This window comes from Ornithodoros turicata, chromosome 7, assembly GCF_037126465.1.
Source record: "Ornithodoros turicata isolate Travis chromosome 7, ASM3712646v1, whole genome shotgun sequence".
In the NCBI taxonomy this organism is placed as follows: domain Eukaryota; kingdom Metazoa; phylum Arthropoda; class Arachnida; order Ixodida; family Argasidae; genus Ornithodoros; species Ornithodoros turicata.
Genome location: NC_088207.1, coordinates 56,084,358 through 56,102,720, shown reverse-complemented (window position 1 = coordinate 56,102,720; position 18,363 = coordinate 56,084,358). Strand labels below are relative to the sequence as shown.

The window sequence follows — 18,363 nt, the reverse complement described above, 5'->3', positions numbered from 1 at the left end:
TCATTGGTGCAAAGTTTCTCCCGCCGTCATTTCCTCTCCGCGCTGATTGGAAGATCATCGTTCCAGTTTCTGCTCCCCGAGGAGAGAAATGTCAACTGTGAACATTTGCGTGGCTACTTCGAGTACTTCGTTCCACGTATCCAAAAACACGCAGCGAGGTTCTTCCCCGAAAAGTGTGAATCTACCATGGGTGTGACCGAGGTGTTATCGGTGTTACTGGAATTTCTCATGTTGATGGGACGATGCTTGTGGATCGCCGTACTCGAGCTGGTTCATCGGCCTCCTCCGAAGTCTTTGGCGGGCAAAGTAGTTCTTGTCACGGGTTCGGGTCACGGAGTAGGACGAGAATTGGCCCTGCGATTTGCCAGACTGGGTGCGAAAGTTGTACTGGTCGACATCAACACGGTAAGATACGCACGGTCCAACCTTTCTCGCTAGAGCGGTGTGAATGCCCTTTGGCGGGAAATTTGAACGCCCTCTTTTTTGTTACATCGCGTACGGTCGCCTTAGCATCGGACAAAACATTTCAAAAAGGGGGCTGACACCCCTGGTGAGGGAAAAGAAATAATCACTTTGCTTCTTTTTTTACACCTACTCGTTAGGAATTCAACTTATGTCAGGCAACATGGTCATTTCACAATGCGTGCAGGTGGCAGAAGCTCGGTACCTTTCGGTTTAAATGCCTTTCACAAATCGGTGGATAAAAATCGGAATGAAATGGATATGTGAAGAAAAATATGGAGAAGGTTGTTCCTCAACTGTGTCAAAAGTCAGCTAGGACGCGACAATGTCAGGTGATGTGATGAGCTACAGTGTTCTTCTACGACGTCTTTGAGCTCTGAGAACTTGAAAATTGAGTCAGGCCTTCGATACAGCAGGCAAGGCAATATGAAACATCACACACACACACAAAAAAAAAAAAGAAGAAAATGCTAACAATAATAGTAAATCGTGGTTTGGCTTTTGGTCTGTTCGCAAATTTCGTCCACCTGACCTGAAGCTTTGAGACATTGAGGGAAGAAGGACAACCTCTAGCTGCAAGATAATAAACTCCGACAAAAACGGCGCCATTTTCTGATGAAAGGGGAAGTCACTGAAAAGGTTCGCCAGCTGTAGGACAGCTGGCTAACCTTTTCAGTGACTTCTTTCATCATTAATTTCCTAGGCACTTGAGCCATTGTTTGTATTTCTCCTTTCTATGTGTTCCAGCCTCAGAACATCAATTGCCTGATGGCCTTTTTTCTTTTTTTAGTTAGTTTGCTTTCTGTCCAGGTAATTTTCTATTTTTACCTATCGTTATTAGAGAGTTTTAGTACATCATACGCTCTCGCCTTTGCGTACGTAAAGGATAGCGCTGGTATAGTTCTGCGCACGTCCATGACAGATAGAGAGCTTCGCGCATTGTGCAGAACCACCAACGCTATCCCTTACATACGCAAAGGCGATAGAACTCTCTCCCTCGCATCTTCTACGATGCGTAAGCTTGCGTAACGTAACCCACGTCGAACTAAGCTTGAGTAAGCTCCTGCGTCGCGTCTCTTCCGTAGTGTAAGCGCTGAGGATGAAATGCATAGATACATAATTTTTCCTATAGGATTTTGTGTATCGCGTCATGTACCGGAAAGGGGCTATGGAAACCACTGTTACCCTGTTTCTTACTGCATTTACTTTCTGATCTTCCAGTTTTATTTTTTGAAAGTATCAGTATATTGAGCACGATGTTTTTGGACTCATTTTAATGTTACTAAAAAGCGGTACTGCCTACTGCTGCCCAATAAGGCCGAAACAGCTGTTGCTGTCTTCCTTCATATCCGCGTTCTTTCGTGTTCGCCGGCAGTAAGTGCCTGCTCTTCGTGTTGAGGGTGAGAGCAGCACTATTTTTGCGTGATGTGGGCAAGCTTGAGTATTAAAAGTACTATTTAAGTACTAAAAGCGATGTGGGCAAGCAATGCGCTTGTCCCATCCTACAGTTTGCAATGCAAACACAAGGGAGAGAACAACCCAGGACCGGAGAAAATGCCCCCAGCAGAAAGGTCTCCTGAGAAATGGTCTTCTGGGACAAACACAACAGAAGCCTCACAACCAGCAGTGGGAATTAGAGGGTGTGAGTTCGAACCCCCATTGCTGTTGCCTTTTTTCACCGGCCAGTCCCGGGCGTGGAAAATGATCATCCTAACCACTATATGCAACGGGAGCAAGGTCATTGTGTTAGCAGGGGCTTGTGAACGAAATATATTCATCTATTCACCTGCAGAAGTTTACAGAAGACGATAGATAGAAAAAGAAAATCGCAGACAGCAGCAAAATTCGTAGCAGACGACAGATACCGTGTCTGTCGTCTGCTACGAATTTTGCTGCTGTCTGTGATTTTCTTTTTCTATCTATCGTCTTCTGTAAACTTCTGCCTATAGATACTACGGATAGATAGAAAAAGAAAATCACAGACAGCAGCAAAATTCGTAGCAGACGACAGATACCGTATCTGTCGTCTGCTACTCGGTCGTCGTCTGCTACCGAATCTCGGAGATACGTATCGAAATAAAATGGAAGCGCCCCCTCTGGTGAACGACCTCTCCGGCGGCATTGAAATGTTGCAGCTGGGAATGTGGGTTACGGGAACACTTTCTCTGGTGGCAAAAGTGAATGGACTTTCCGTGAACTCTCTCACATAGTGTAAAGCTATATATAGAGCAGCGTCACTTTTTATTTTCGCCCTCGAGATGAAACCTCACAGAGGCTAGACAGGAATAAAGAGGAGGAAGTCCGCGCAGCCACCTAGTTAAGAGCAGTCATGGCTAAGTTACTAAAAAAAGAAAAAAAACTGCAAAATGTGCAAAAATTTGAGCTATACAGTTGAAATGTAAGGTTACAGTTAGAGTTATAGCATTCAAGTAACTTCGTTACTTGACAGTTACTTAAGAAACATCGAATAAATGTAACAAAAAAACTAGTTTGAGCACTTTTACAGCCCAAGCATACAGCTTTATCATATTATAAATAGGGGATTTCCCGTGAGCCCTCGCGGTGTGAGCTGGTCTGAGGCTCCTGAGGCCATCCTGGCTGATGACAGAACTCCCAGAATTCCTGGTTGGGAAAAATGGCAGGGCATTTGGAGCAGAGACGAAATGGCACTAGAGAACTGACGCGTGGAAAATATTGCAATACTTGAGTAACTTAGTTACAGTAACATTTAACGGTCACTTTAACAAAAACCGGTAACTATTACACTTACAAGAATTACTTTTGTAGAAAAGTATCTAGTTACTGTAACTTGCTACTGCAAAAAGTAACAGTTCGAAGTTACTTGTAACTTACAGTTACTGCCCAAGACTGCATGGTTCAAAGCTCCTGTTGCTACATCTAAACATGAGCTTCAATACAAGCTACCGATACCTCGATAAAGGCGCTGAGAACAGAACACACACAATGAGAGTGCTGTGCTTTCAACGCTCCTTTATTAAACTTGTTGACGTACACCTCTTCATACAGTCCCAGACACTTACGTGGGATCGTGCAGTGGGTCTCGAATATTTCTGCACAAACCAGATCCAATGGACGGGTCCAGACTCTGCGTTTATCCTTCTGCTCCTCGAACGTCATGGCCAGTACGCACTTGGATGTCATCAGATGGAACGTCTTCAGTACGTCCCCGGTGTATATGCTCGACAGTCTCCCATCAAATTGTCGCCCCAGACGGACTTTGGACGGATGGGTCACCTCGGAGGGAAGACAAGGGTGTCTTGTATAATGGGTTTTGAGCACATATGTGCTTCAGAAAAAAAAGAACAAAAATTAGCATGTCCTGTCCGTTCTTTGCATACGTCACATCATAGGGCACTTGACCGCCAATCAAGATGTCTGGGTTCGAAGCGTACCACTGTCTTATTGGTTCCTAGAAGACTGCCTCACTTCAGACTTTCTGCGAAGACAACGCGCCAGGACACAAGCAAGTCCTCCCTCGTCAGTAAACAGTTGATATACGAAGGGCCGACGGTGGTGGTTGGGAGCTTATTTAGTCACCAGTCGGGTGGAAAGATAAGATAAATTGAAGGTGGAAGGCTTTTGAAACTGAATGCCAGGGAGGGCCGAGCCAAATTGAAAGTCAAAACACGGAAGAGAAACGTTTTTTGTTGTTGTTTTTCTTGTTTGTTTGTTTTTTACCAGGACGATATGGTTTGTTTGCCTAGTCTGTGGCACAATGATGACGTGGTCGTCGACACACGAGCCTCGTTTATGGTAAGCTAGGCTGAGCTCCGCGGACCCTGGCTATGGAAAATTTTGGCTATTCTTGTGTTGAATCAATTTTAAATTTATAGTGATTGATTGCTATACCAAATGAATGCTGCACACAGTAATTAAACAAAAAGGCATCTACTTTTGGCAGCACACCCCTCTTCAACTTTCGGCCATAATCCAAGACCAATGCAGACCGCGCGATAGTGAATGAGCTTTCACCTTTCACCATATGAGACGCAGCTAGGCTCTTTTTTTTGGCCCCGCCGCCGCGTACGCGGATTTCAAGCGATACCAGAGCGAGCATATAATGAAATATGAATGGTTGGAGTACGTTCATCAAGTGTATCGTGGCGTATCACGTTTGCAACGGTGACAACGTCTTTGCAGTTAACGTGAGAGTCTGCAAATGATGTCAGCGTGTAGCTGCGAACGTTCCTTACACCCCACCGAGGCAAATATCGTGTTTTTAACTCATGCTATGGTCTATAATGTGATTTCTTGGTAGATAAAGCAGCAAAAACCTACAATTTTTCTCCGTTTGGTTACGTCACGCCACTAAAGGTCACGTGCCCTAAATGTCTCCGAAAAATCCTTTCTTTTTGCATCTATCAGATGTCCCAGGGATACAGAAAGTAAGACACTTTTCGAAGTCCCATTGTGGACGTACAGGTAACGTCGCATACACGTGGCGGACATATGCGACATGTGCGACCTTTGTGGGACGTACCTGGGATATTTCTGGTTTACTGGGTATAGTTACTTCCGAATTCCTGGATAGACCGTCCGTCTTAAAAAGGCCCTCAACTCAAAATGGCGCGTTCAAAGTGCTCTTAGGAAGAATGACACACTTGCAAAGCTCCGAAGAAAACTCCTAAAATCCCGCCCTTATACCCACTTGGCCCACGCAAACACATCTCGTTAAAGTTAGGGGCGGAGCGTGGCAGTAATGATGATGATGGTGATGATTGATTGATTGATTTGTGAACCCATGTTTCCAGGAGAACAACGAGTCCGTGGCGCTGGAAGTGAAGCAAGAGCAAGGCAGTGCATTCGCCTACCAGTGCGACGTCTCAGACGAAGTTCAAGTGCAGAAGTTGGCCCAAAAGGTGACGTCACAATTGGGAGCTGTTTCGGTGTTGGTGAACAACGCGGCTGTCGTCAACTGTCAACCCATGATGCAGCTGAACAGCACCCAAGTGAGACGCACCGTAGACGTCAACTTGCTCGCTCACTTCTGGGTACGGAGTCCTCGTGATTAGCTCAAAGTGTTTGTGCGTCTAGTATAATTCTCTTTGTGGGAACGCCTCTCCCGTGCAGCTGATCCGAGAGTTCCTGCCAGGGATGCTGGCCCAAAAGGAAGGCCACATCGTCGCACTGTCCTCCATTGCGGGATTTATCGGCACAGGGTACTTGACCGACTACTGGTAAGGGGCCGGAGGAAACACCGGCAATCATTTAAAAATCAGCTCCTTGATGTGTGTGATAAAGATGGTGAACAGAAAACGTAGCTATTCCTATTTAAAGGAAAGGACAAATACAAGTTCCAGGAATAAGGAGTCGCCACCGCGCTTTGCAGAAACATGTCTGCGTGCGTTCCATCGCCGACTTTGGAGAAACGTCACCGTTCGTTCGTTCACCTACTTTGCAGAAAATGCAAACTCATCTGCGTGCGTTCCCTCGCCCGCTTTGCAGCAACACGTCTGCGTCCATCCCCTACCGACGTTGCAGAAACTCGTCTGCGCTGTTCCCTCGCCCACTTTGCAGAAACGTCTGCGCGCGTTCCCTCACCCACATCGCAGAAACTCGTCTGCGTTCGTTCCCTCACCCACTTTGCAGAAACGTCTGCACGCGTTCCCTCACCCACATCGCAGAAACTCGTCTGCGTTCGTTCCCTCACCCACTTTGCAGAAACGTCTGCGCGCGTTCCCTCGCCCAGTTCGCAGACACCCGTTCCCTCACCTAGATCGCAAAAACTCGTCTGCGTTCGTTTCCTCACCCACTTCGCAGAAACTCGTCTGCGTTCGTCCCCTCACCCACTTCGCAGAAACTCGTCTGCGTTCGTTCTCTCGCCCACTTTGCACAAACGCTGCGTGCGTTCCTCACCCAGTTCGCAGAAATTAGTCTGCGTCCGTTCCCTCACCCACATCGCAGAAACTCCTCTGCGTTCGTTTCCTCACCCACTTCGCAGAAACTCGTCGGCGTTCGTTCTCTCGCACACTTTGCAGAAACGTCTGAGCGCGTTCCCTCACCCAGTTCGCAGAAACTCGTCTGCGTCCGTTCCCTCATCCACATCGCAGAAACTCGTCTGTGGTCGTTTCTTCACCCACTTCGCAGAAACTCGTCTGCGTTCGTTTCTTCACCCATTTCGCAGAAATTCGTCTGCGCGCTTTCCTCACCCAGTTCGCAGAAATTAGTCTGCGTCCGTCCCCTCACCCACATCGCAGAAACTCGTCTGCGTTCGTTTCCTCACCCACTTCGCAGAAACTCGTCTGCGTTCGTTCCCTCACCCACTTCGCAGAAACTCGTCGCCGTTCGTTCTCTCGCACACTTGGCAGAAATGTCTGAGCGCGTTCCCTCACCCAGTTCGCAGAAACTCGTCTGCGTCCGTTCCCTCATCCACATCGCAGAAACTCGTCTGCGTTCGTTTCCTCACCAACTTCGCAGAAACTCGTCTGTGTTCGTTTCTCCACCCACTTCGCAGAAATTCGTCTGCGCGCTTTCCTCACCCAGTTCGCAGAAATTAGTCTGCGTCCGTCCCCTCACCCACATCGCAGAAACTCGTCTGCGTTCGTTTCCTCACCCACTTCGCAGAAACTCGTCTGCGTTCGTTTCCTCACCCACTTCGCAGAAACTCGTCTGCGTTCGTTCCCTCACCCACTTCGCAGAAACTCGTCTGCGTTCGTTCCCTCACCCACTTCGCAGAAACTCGTCGGCGTTCGTTCTCTCGCACACTTTGCAGAAACATCTGTGCGCGTTCCCTCACCCACTTCGCAGAAACTCGTCTGCATTCGTTCTCTCGCCCACGTTGCAGAAACGTCTGCGCGCGTTCCCTCACCCAGTTCGCAGAAACTCGTCTGCGTCCGTTCCCTCATCCACATCGCAGAAACTTGTCTGCGTTCGTTCCCTCACCCAGTTCGCAAAAACTCGTCTGCGTCTGTTCCCTCACCCACATCGCAGAAACTCGTCTGCGTTCGTTCTCTCGCCCACTTTGCAGGAACTTCTGCACGGGTTCCCTCACCCACATCGGAGAAACTCGTCTGCGTTCGTTCTCTCGCTCACTTTGCAAATACGTCTGGGCGTTCCCTCACCCACATCGCAGAAACTCGTCTGCGTTCGTTCTCTCGCTCACTTTGCAAATACGTCTGGGCGTTCCCTCACCCACATCGCAGAAACTCGTCTGCGTTCGTTCTCCCGCCCACTTTGCAGAAACGTCTGCTCGCGTTCCCTCACCCAGTTCGCAGAAACTCATCCGCGTCCGTTCCCTCACCCACATCGCAGAAACGTTTGCGCGCGTTCCCTCACTTGGTTCGCAGAAACTCGTCTGCGTTCGTTCCCTCACCCACATCGCAGAAATTCGTATGCGTTCGTTCTCTCGCCAACTTTGCAGAAACGTCTGCGCGTTCCCTAGCCCACTTTGCAGAAACTCGTCTGCGTTCGTTCTCTCGTCCACTTTGCAGATACGTCTGCGCGCATTTCCTAGCCCACTGTGCAGAAACGTCTGCGCATGTTCCCTAGCCCACTTTGCAGAAACGTCTGCGCGCGTTCCCTCACCCAGTTCGCAGAAACTCATCTGCGCCCCTTCCCTCACCCACATCGCAGAAATTCGTATGCGCTCGTTCTCTCGCCAACTTTGCAGAAACGTATGCGCGCGTTCCCTAGCCCTGCACTTTGCAAAAACTCGTCTGCGTCCGTTCCCTAACCCACTTTGCAGAAACGTTTGCGCGCGTTCCCTCACGCAGTTCGCAGAAACTCGTCGGTGATCGTTCTCTCGCACACTTTGCAGAAACATCTGTGCGCGTTCCCTCACCCAGTTCGCAAAAACTCGTCTGCGTCTGTTCCCTCACCCACATCGCAGAAACTCGTCTGCGTTCGTTCTCTCGCCCACTTTGCAGGTACTTCTGCACGGGTTCCCTCACCCACATCGGAGAAACTCGTCTGCGTTCGTTCTCTCGCTCACTTTGCAAATACGTCTGGGCGTTCCCTCACCCACATCGCAGAAACTCGTCTGCGTTCGTTCTCTCGCTCACTTTGCAAATACGTCTGCGCGTTCCCTCACCCACATCGCAGAAATTCGTCTGCGTTCGTTCTCTCGCCCACTTTGCAGAAACGTCTGCGCGCGTTCCCTCACCCAGTTCGCAGAAACTCATCCGCGTCCGTTCCCTCACCCACATCGCAGAAACGTTTGCGCGCGTTCCCTCACTTGGTTCGCAGAAACTCGTCTGCGTTCGTTCCCTCACCCACATGGCAGAAATTCGTATGCGTTCGTTCTCGCGCCAACTTTGCAGAAACGTCTGCGCGTTCCCTAGCCCACTTTGCAGAAACTCGTCTGCGTTCGTTCTCTCGTCCACTTTGCAGATACGTCTGCGCGCATTCCCTAGCCCACTTTGCAGAAACGTCTGCGCGCGTTCTCTCACCCAGTTCGCAGAAACTCATCTGCGCCCCTTCCCTCACCCACATCGCAGAAATTCGTATGCGTTCGTTCTCTCGCCAACTTTGCAGAAACGTCTGCGCGCGTTCCCTAGCCCACTTTGCAGAAACTCGTCTGCGTTCGTTTTCTCGTCCACTTTGCAGATACGTCTGCGCGCATTCCCTAGCCCACTTTGCAGAAACGTCTGTGTCCGTTCCCACACCCCCTTTGCATTAACGCACTTGTGCAGCGATACCGAAACCTGTGAAGGTACCCTTGCGACTTGTCCCAGGTAGGAAAACAAGGTACCCTCTTCGTTATCCTTGCTCTGTATGGCGTCGTCAGCTTTTGGCAGCAGTACTCGTAATCACGTTCTTTCCTTCTGCAGTGCATCCAAGTTCGCAGTGCGTGGCCTGATGTACGCGCTTGAAGAGGAGCTCTACCAGATGGACCAGTTGGACAACATCAAGTTGACAATCGTCTGTCCCATGGCTATTAACACGGGAATGTTCAAGCAGCCAAAGTCTAGGTATTATTATCGTTACCTCGCAGTAAAGATTTTCAACCTGATCTTGTGGTCAGATTTCCTTTTCTGGCTCCGATCCTGGAGACGAAGGAAGTGGCCGAACGGACTCTGGAGGCGGTGCTTCGCGAAGACAAAGAAGTTGTCATCCCGCATCATCTCATGGTCATGCAAAAGTTCATGTTGTGAGTGGCAGTCGTTTATTTTGAAGTGTCAATGTACAATGCGCCTAGAAACGGTATTGCTTGTTGCATTCCCGAGCGTAATTAGACGCAACGCACTTGGCACGTCATTCTGAAGCTTCTTTAACCCTTGAAGAAGAAGAAAAAAAAAAAGAAATCCTACGTCTACTCTTTGAAATATGCTTCGTCTGCTTCTATCACCTCCGTGAACCTCTTCCCTTCAAACTCTTTTTCAGGTTAGGACACAAAAAATAGTCAGATTGGGTAAGATCCGGCGAGACGGTGGATGTTCACTGCATTCAAATCTTAAGTCCTTCATAACCTCCATTGTCCTGCAAAAGGAGCTTTTCACCTTTCCGTAGGTTCCGCCCCCACCGTTGTTTTTTCAAAGTCTCGGCAGTGCAAGCTACAGTAGTAAGCTGCACGAACTGTTTCAGCCTTCTGGAGAAAGTCAGTCATCAAAACAGATTTCTTGTCTCGGAAAAAACCGTGGCCATGACCTTTCCCGGTGATAGTCTTTAATTTTCGGCCTCAGAGAACTCGAGTACCACCATTCCATGGACTGTTATTTTGTCTCAGGATTAAAGTGATGAAACCATGTTTCATCAACTACAACAAGTTGATCGAGAAAAGTGTCACTAGAACGCTCAAAATGCTGCGAAATCAACTTCAAGGTATCCGATTGGTGGTGTTTCTCGTCGGCATTGAAACATTTCGGCGCACACTTGGCTGGCTGCTTCGGCGTGGCAAACTCTTTATGAATTACAAACCCAATGCGTTCTCTAGATAAGTATGCCTAAGGTCTCCACAACTGTTTTCGCTGAGATTCGCCGATCCGCCAAAATGAGGTCATGGGCACGATCAACAATTTCGGGTGTCGACACCGTTGGAGGCCTCCTTGATCTTCCGGTGACAAAATCCCCGCGCTGAAAGTTAGCATACCACTTCCTCACGGCTGAGTATGATGAAAATGGTTAAAAATAACCCCCCGCGATAAAACCCCCGTGCCGAGGGTTTTATCGCTTTTAAAGTGAGTATGATGGGCACTCGTCACTTAATGTTTGCATCATGCATTGATAGATTTGCCTTGGAGTTTTCTTCTGCATGAACAGGAACTTCCTGACAGCACGACATTCAACCGTTAAACTTGTTGATTGTTCAATTGCGAAAATTGTTGTATTGATAGCCCGACCAAAAATGAACGCTTCGCGTCGCAAACCTACATTTTTCTTCTTCTTCGTCTCGCTCTTTTGTCTACGATGACGCGGTCGCATTTGTATATAGCTGGAAGTGGATCGGGCCGAGAACGTTTCAGCACGCCCTCGTGCTCACTGCTGAGGTCATTGAAGACTAACATTTTGTCATTCTGCTACGAGCAATAGGTTCATCAGTTGTAGTAAGGACTGAGTCAACACAATTCCAATGGACATGGATATACAATGGACAGTAGAGATTAGAGGGGCATGGGGACAAAACGAATCGGCTGAACTGCTCAATAAACACACAGTTCTTATGTATCGATGCTGTACCCAGACACTGTTTGACGGTAATGTTCTGCTCTTTGTAGCTTGTTCCCAGCCAAGGCCATGAAACTGATGCAGAGGTTCATGGGTTGCACCGTGGAACCTCATTGACTCCTGCCAAAGCTGTACCGCAGGGTGTGCCTTATATGCCCACAGGGTGCATTACTAAGCTAACAACTGAACTCACCCGCACGCTCAGTTCAACCTCCGCATTGTCTTCGTGCCATGGAACACAGAAAACCATGAAGGACGGTCAGTCAGCCCTCAGGGTCTTGCGGAGTTCAGAGTGCCACTGAAGAACCAAGTCATTTCAGTAAAGAACCAAAGGGGCAGCTGAGCTGCTTTCACAAGGTCTATGCCATCATACATCCATTTTGTGTGAACGAAAGGACACGTATACGTCACAAGAATGAACGATATATTAAAACTGTTTAACTGCCTGTGTGACATGTGTGTCCGCTGGGAAGAAGCCAGCCCGACAGGAGTCTCTGAAACATTCTTCCCTGGTGCAGAGCATCGTTGTGGTTAGGCACCTCGAAACCTGTAGCAACGACTATAGACAAATCTTTTTGTTAGTCAATGCAACTATGTTACTCAGTTTTTTTTTTCACACAATTACTATAATTTCTCGATACTTAGCAGTTATTACGGTTCATTATTTTGAAAAGAGCCACCCACGTTTCAAGCAGCACTGCTCCGAAAACTTGCCCACTCAATGTCTACTGTAATCAGTGCAGCCAGCACATGTAGCTCTGACATATGAGTGAAATGCAGTTAGTCATGCGGACTCCGGAAACTCCACTGCATGGTCTGGAAACAAATTACCGAACACAGGAGCAATTTAAAAAAAAATATATGTATACCAACCAATTGTGAAGGGCCATATATAAAAAAAAAAAGCGCTACAGCAAATGAGTTATGACTAGGCTTTGCGGCTTCCGGCATTTATTTTAGCAGACATTCCGAGGTGCTCATATACTGCATTACACAAACGTGGTAATGCAAAAATTACACAAACGGTAACGCCCGCATGGGCCCCTTAAGATATTTTCATAAATATTGAGTAAATAAATAGCATAATAAATAAATAAATATAACGTTACCGTAGCCTTCAGCACCTTCTGCACTTGCAACCAATCTCGAGAAGCGAATCGCTTGTCCTGCGACTGCTACAAAATATTCGTACAGGTTTCAACAGAGGGAAATGACCCAAGGGAGTCGAAGCAGTAAGAAAATGGCAGATAAAACCAGTCCTGTCTGATATTGGTTATCTCTTATCCCCCTCCCCCCCCCAAAAAAAGGGTAAGAGCAAGTCAGGAGCCATGTTCTCAGAATGGAGAATGCACTTGGGATTTTTCTTGTCTGGCCTTTTTAGACAAGCCTCTCGCACACTGTAAACTGAAAAACACCCTTATGGGTGTAAATCGCTTGTCCTATAATTGACTCCTCTTTTTACACCGTATGGTCTGGAACACCCTTTTTAGAGGGTGTATCCCGTGTAAAACGCCCTTTGAAAGGGTGCTTTTCCTTGAAAATGCCGTCTTTTGCACCCTTTGTACACCTTTTTAGGAGGGTGTTTAACGATCTTACACCCTCTTAAAGGGATGTCTAAAGGGTGCAAAAGATGGGATTTCAAAGAAAAGCGCCCTTTCCAGGGGTGATTTACACGGAATACACCCTCTAAAAAGGGTGTTCCAGACCATGTACGGTGTAAAAAGAGCAGTCAGTTATATAGGACAAGCCATTTACACCCATAAGGGTGTTTTCCAGTTTACAGTGCAGACGCTTTCCGGCGGAACCGATATATTCGGAATACAATTCATGTACGTATTAAGATTTTTTTTTAAATATGGAAAATTTAAAAAAAAATGCCTCCGTCAGGTGTTTTTCACAATTTTTTTTTTCGAAACCCCAGTTGTGACAAAGGAAGTGGTATGGCCAGCAAATATATAGCTACAACCAAGGAGCAACGCTGACCAATGAAGAAGTAAATCCCGCAGTAAAGGCAACATGTATGGGAAGTGTGTGTTTGTATACGTAGAAGCCCTATATGAAACACAAGTAAATACATGACACAAAAAGACTGGGAGGTGACACGGGTTCGAATCCTGTTACCGGCTGTGCTGTCTGAGGTTTTCCCTGGGTTTTCCGAAGACTTTCCAGGCGCAGTTCCGCCTGAAGTCTGCCCAGGACGCGTCTGCTGGCCAGATAAACCGCTTTGCGACCCAGGTAAGCTCAAAAGTTAGTTTCGGCTCATTTGCATATAGCAGCAGATTTCGACGATAGATACTTCAGGGCGCGCGATCGTTTGATAATTTTTTTAAAGTATGGAATAGAAGGAGTTGAGAAAATCCCAGAGTGCTTAGCGTCGCTTTGAACTGTGGGAGTTTACTAATACGAAAGAAACGGGTGGCACCGGTCTATTGTCCACGACGTGTTAAGGTCAGTGAAAGCGAAATGTGAAGGATTATTCTTCGTTCCCCCCGCTCAGTAAACACCCAGGATGCAATGCGTGCGCAAAGAGCACTGGGATTTTCTGAACTCGTCTATTTTCCTGTTCTGCTATCCCGCTTTTGACAGAACTTTCCTAACTAAACCGTCTATTAATGAATTTTTTAGGTGCATCTTGCGAATGCATATTCTCTTCGAGAGGATGTTCGCTTAGCCGCATAACAACACCTGCATCTCTGTAGCTTTCATAGATTATTATAGTAAAAAAAAAAATCTTTAACCGACAAAAATGAACGCCCTGTATATCTCCTATATACCTCTATGGATGAAAGGGCTTCTTTCATCATGGAACGTGACGTTTTAGAACAAGTACGAGATGAGGAAATATTGCAATGAGTGTACAATCGATGTTCATTGTGAAAATCCTGTCATTTATATGGCACGTGTGTGCTAAAATACTGGCAGTAAAGCAGCGCACTCTAAGAAAAAATTGTCGAGTTTCCTACCCACAAGCTGGTAGAACGACAGTAATTCTACCATTTCGGAAAAAATTGTTTGAGTAGAAATGTGGATGCAATACAGCTCCACCGAGATGGGTAGAAAATTCTACCTTTTTTTCTTAGAGTGATGGCCCTAGAGTCACTAAATAAGCTACGCTTCAGAGTATCGACACTGAGCCGCCATGTTGTTTCGGATGACCTCCAGCGCCATCCATTTAGCGCTCTTCGAAGTGTTGTCTTCTTCCACTGCTGAACTTCATCTTCATCTATTTCTACTGCCAAAATAGAGGTGGGGCTGGAGGTCATCCGAAACAACATGGCGGCTGTTTTTGCCTCAGTGTCGTTACTCTGAAGCGTAGCTTATTTAGTGACTCTAGATGGCCCCATCGTACTTTCCGTTGTGCGTTTGAGGGAGGTAAAAAAAAAAGAGTACGAAATCTTCTACCTCTGCGTGACGTTCCCATAAAACCCCTCCTGACATGTCTTTCTGGATACTTTCCTGGAGTATACTGCAACAAGTTCACCGATTCCCTTGTGCTCGGACACCGTCTCTTATAGATTTTATTGACGAACGTCAACTCAGATGATGCCCACATTCTTCCAGAAGTCTTGCTTCACGTCGTTCAGCTTCGGAAACTCTGTCTTGCAGGTCGCACACGTGGTCCGCAGCAAGCATATTTCAGGGGCGTTGGCTTCGAAGAAACTTCGCAGCTCCTCACTGTCTGTCTGCACCGCCTTGAGACACTTGCAGTGCAAGAGGAGCTTCTGGAGCGCTGTCACATCGCAAGAACAGCGTGACTTCAAGGCCAGTGTTTCCAAGGAAGTACAGCGAGACTTATCGAAATCATGGCCCAGGAAGTATCCGCACATTTCCGCACCTCCGAGACCCAACTCGACGAAGGCTGACGAGCAAGAAGCCACAACGGTAGACAACATTGTGCCACTTATGGGCTCCGTCAGATACAGCGTCTGCAGATTCGAGAACGCGTATGACGGCAACTGTTCCTCGACCATGGTGCAGTCCTTGAGGACCAGTTCTGACAGCCTGGGGCAGTGCTTGACGATCACGGACAGCCTGACAGCATCGAAGCGGCACAGTGACAGGGAGACAAGAGCCCGTTTTTCCACGAAGGCACCCACGGTGTCGTCGAAGGAACAGCGCTCTTCGCCCGTGAACACGACGTCCAGCGTCGTCATGGCGGAGAAGAGGTCCAGCCGCGACAGGGCGTCCAAGCTCCGAACGGTCATCTTAAGAGAGAGAAGCCGGGGCGACAGGATGGCTGCTGCTGCCACGCACGCAGGGCTGGCCTCGGTCATGACTACCACTTTGCCGGTCTCCAGGTTGAAGCCGTGTATGCCAAGAGTGACGCCGGTGAGGAAAGACGGTTGGTTGAGGTAGATCTGCATCCCACGCAAGTCAGCCGCCACCGCCTGAACCTGCCAGGCGAAGAGCTAGCTGCTTGACGATCCCCGGGCAAAAGGTTAATACAGTCTAGCGCAAAGTGTCATCCTAGTAAGTCATCTGAAAAGTAAACGCGTCACGAATCACAACTAACCTCAGGCGAAAAATAATTATAGCCGAAGCTCGGATTTCACCCAAGATTAGACGGTGGGTATATATAAGGGCGGGGCTGGGATGTAGTTCCGTATCGGGACCACTGGCTTTTTTTAAAGAAAAACGAATAAAAACAAAAATCTAACGCTTTTACATGAAAGAGGAAGTAATTAGTAACGAAATTCAACAGGAATGTCCCTCGTATATTGCGTAAAACGTATAAAAATTAAATTTTATCGCCAGTTTCTTCATGGCGATCCGCCATCTTGGCTGAGGACCTTACTGACCTAACCCGAGGCACAGTCTCGACGCCCGCACCGCCTAGTGCGTGCCTGGGGGGGGGGGGCGCCCCCCCCCCAGACCCCCCAATCTGTAGAACCTAACTTAACCCAACCTCACTAAAGTGAGGTGATTTAGCCCATTTCGACGACCCTATACCTTTCGCAAGACGGCAAGTTTCGAATCCGTTAGGCTTAGCATTCCCGTGTTTCTCCTGCGCTAAAAGTGAATCAGATGGGGTTGTTTAAATGCATATAAAAAAAACTTCTAGTCCACACAATTTTATAATTCTTACATTTTTAGATTCTGTATATGATCTTCTTCCACTTCTATGCAATATTTACTTTCCTAACCGTTTCAGTAATTTTTAAAAACGAGTGGTCCCGATACGGAACTACACCCCGAATTTGAAAGGACTACACCAAAGAATTCCTCTTACGTTTCGAAATATGACACGGACTGACCTGCTGACAACGCAAAATGAGCTGCAGGCTCATCCTGGTGCTGAGCATAAGACTGTTGCTGATACCGATGCAACTTCCGCACAGCTCTCTCAGCCGCGATATCTTTCTGCTATCTCCTTCAACGGGAAGAACTAAGTTGTGAGGCAGCAGCATCTCGCGGGCATGAGGGAACATGTCCAGCAGGTCACTCAGCTGGTCCCTGTTGTGGTAGATGGCGACGGCTTCCCAATTTCTGGCCACTCGAGCCGCTGCCATTGCCAGTTCTTGCGAGGACTTGAGAGGAGGACAGCTGACGAAGATCCCACCCTGGATTGGGAGCTTCCTTATTTCTGTTTCGGATTCCACGAATGTCTTCGTATCCATGCGCAGGATACCGCTGTCGAAAGTCCATCCTGGTTGCGAGACGGCGGGTGCCTCGCTGCAGTCGAGGAGCACCAGGTCCTTGCCTTCGTCGATGGCTCGGATAATAATAGAGCTGTCCATGCGTCACCCCCTTCCCCACTTCTTCTTCCTCCTCCTCCTATCCTTGTGGAAATCACGCCACCATACGATGCTGAAGAAACATCTTCGTGAGATGTGTTTCCTTCTCTCATGACATAGATCGTCAAGAACTATTTGGGCAACGATACCAGACCCATAAAATATGCAAGACAGAACCGTCAATCACCGAGTCATCCGTGACATGGAAATTTTCGTCGGAACCACGTGTTCTCAGGTAGACGAAATGACGTGTACGTAGGTCATCACCATGGTCACCGTCGTCCATCAGTTAACAGCTATTATCTGAGCCTTTCTAGTCTACTATGGTCCTTCTTTCCACCATACCGTACCATAGCTAGCTATGTGGTATACTTGTGTGGTATGGTATGGTATGGTATGGTATGGTACACGATGCTGCGCTTACTATGCACTCTTTATCGTCGTTCACACTTTGCCGGAAGATCACCTGACGATAAGTAGTGCCTATACTAGTGAAACGACAACCGCAGAAATCACGGTGCCGGGAGCTCCGCGGTTATCTCTATTTAATAGTACAGGACATGAAGCTCTCAGCGCAACTCTCAGGTGGGAAAAGCCACGGATCAACCACCGCTCATCATGTCTCAATACCCCGAACTATTATTATCAGTCTTGGAATCAAACCAGAGTAGTACCAAAGTTACAAGCAACCTATAGCTATAGGGAGTGACTTTTTCGGGTTAAATGCCTTTCTGAGATTCGGGGGGTAAAAATCTGTGCTATTTTTAAATCTGTAATTCGTGGAGAAATCCGGCGATAATTGTGCCTTCGCGTGTTATCGGGTGTTTTTGTTTCTCATCTCCTAATCTCTCTTTTTTGTTATTTTGTTGTTATTGTTGTTGTTTTTGTTTTTTTGCGAGATCGTGACCTTCCAGCGGTAATCCCCGAAGGCATAGACAGTGTTGACACACCTGGGTGTATTGCTTGGAAAGTATAAGTGACCCATTCTTAGGTGTGTTAACGTGGCGACCTTTATTCGTCTTCGGTGGAAACGTCACTTGAGGATTTCATAGTGACTGGAATTCGGGGAGAAATCGCGTTTAAACCGAATTGGTCGGAGGTCAGTTCGGGGGGGCATAACCGGGCAGAATCGGGTTTAACCCGAAAAAGTCACTCCCTACCTAGAACTAACTCGTTACCTTTTCATAACTATATTATAATAATGAGTAAGATTTTTTTGGAAAATCTCTCGCAGTGTAACTAGTTACGATTTTTTTAAATGTAACTTTAAAGTTAAGTAAGTTACTCACTTGCTCTTCTGTACGCACAAATTTCCAGACACGGTCCTGTGGTTCTTTAGAGCATTATATCGGGAAAGTTGACCTGAATACGACTCTTTTAGTCTGGGAAAAGATGTGTCTGGACCGTGTGGGAGCTTAAAAACAAGTACTATGTAACAAGCACGTGATATAATGGCGGTTGGACAGCACGAGTGCTAAAAATAAAGTTTTTCAGAGTTGCACTTACTCGGCTTATGTTTTTTAAAAAGTAGGCGTAAATGAAT

General features: G+C 47.4%; 2 protein-coding genes across 3 annotated transcripts; one reads left to right on the top strand and one right to left on the bottom strand.

Annotated features, from left to right (window-relative positions):
• Positions 1–58: 58 nt before the first annotated feature.
• On the top strand, positions 59–11,531 carry LOC135401656 (short-chain dehydrogenase/reductase family 16C member 6-like). Of its 2 annotated transcripts, none has more exons than XM_064634173.1 (6): positions 59–405; positions 5,235–5,474; positions 5,554–5,660; positions 9,252–9,392; positions 9,474–9,571; positions 11,136–11,531. In XM_064634173.1, exons 1-6 carry the CDS (start codon positions 187–189, stop codon positions 11,156–11,158), a joined length of 828 nt encoding a protein of 275 aa, XP_064490243.1. In that variant the 5' UTR covers positions 59–186; the 3' UTR covers positions 11,159–11,531. The 2 variants fall into 2 exon arrangements, with proteins under 2 accessions (XP_064490243.1, XP_064490242.1); XM_064634172.1 differs by having other exon boundaries at positions 9,446–9,571.
• Positions 11,532–14,585: 3,054 nt separating this feature from the next.
• LOC135400140 (uncharacterized) lies at positions 14,586–16,839 on the bottom strand. The gene is made up of 2 exons (XM_064631875.1): positions 16,341–16,839; positions 14,586–15,479 (listed from the first exon to the last, which is right to left on the bottom strand). The coding sequence occupies exons 1-2, from the start codon at positions 16,821–16,823 to the stop codon at positions 14,622–14,624; spliced, it is 1,341 nt and encodes a 446-aa protein (XP_064487945.1). The 5' UTR covers positions 16,824–16,839; the 3' UTR covers positions 14,586–14,621.
• Between the last annotated feature and the right edge of the window lie 1,524 nt (positions 16,840–18,363).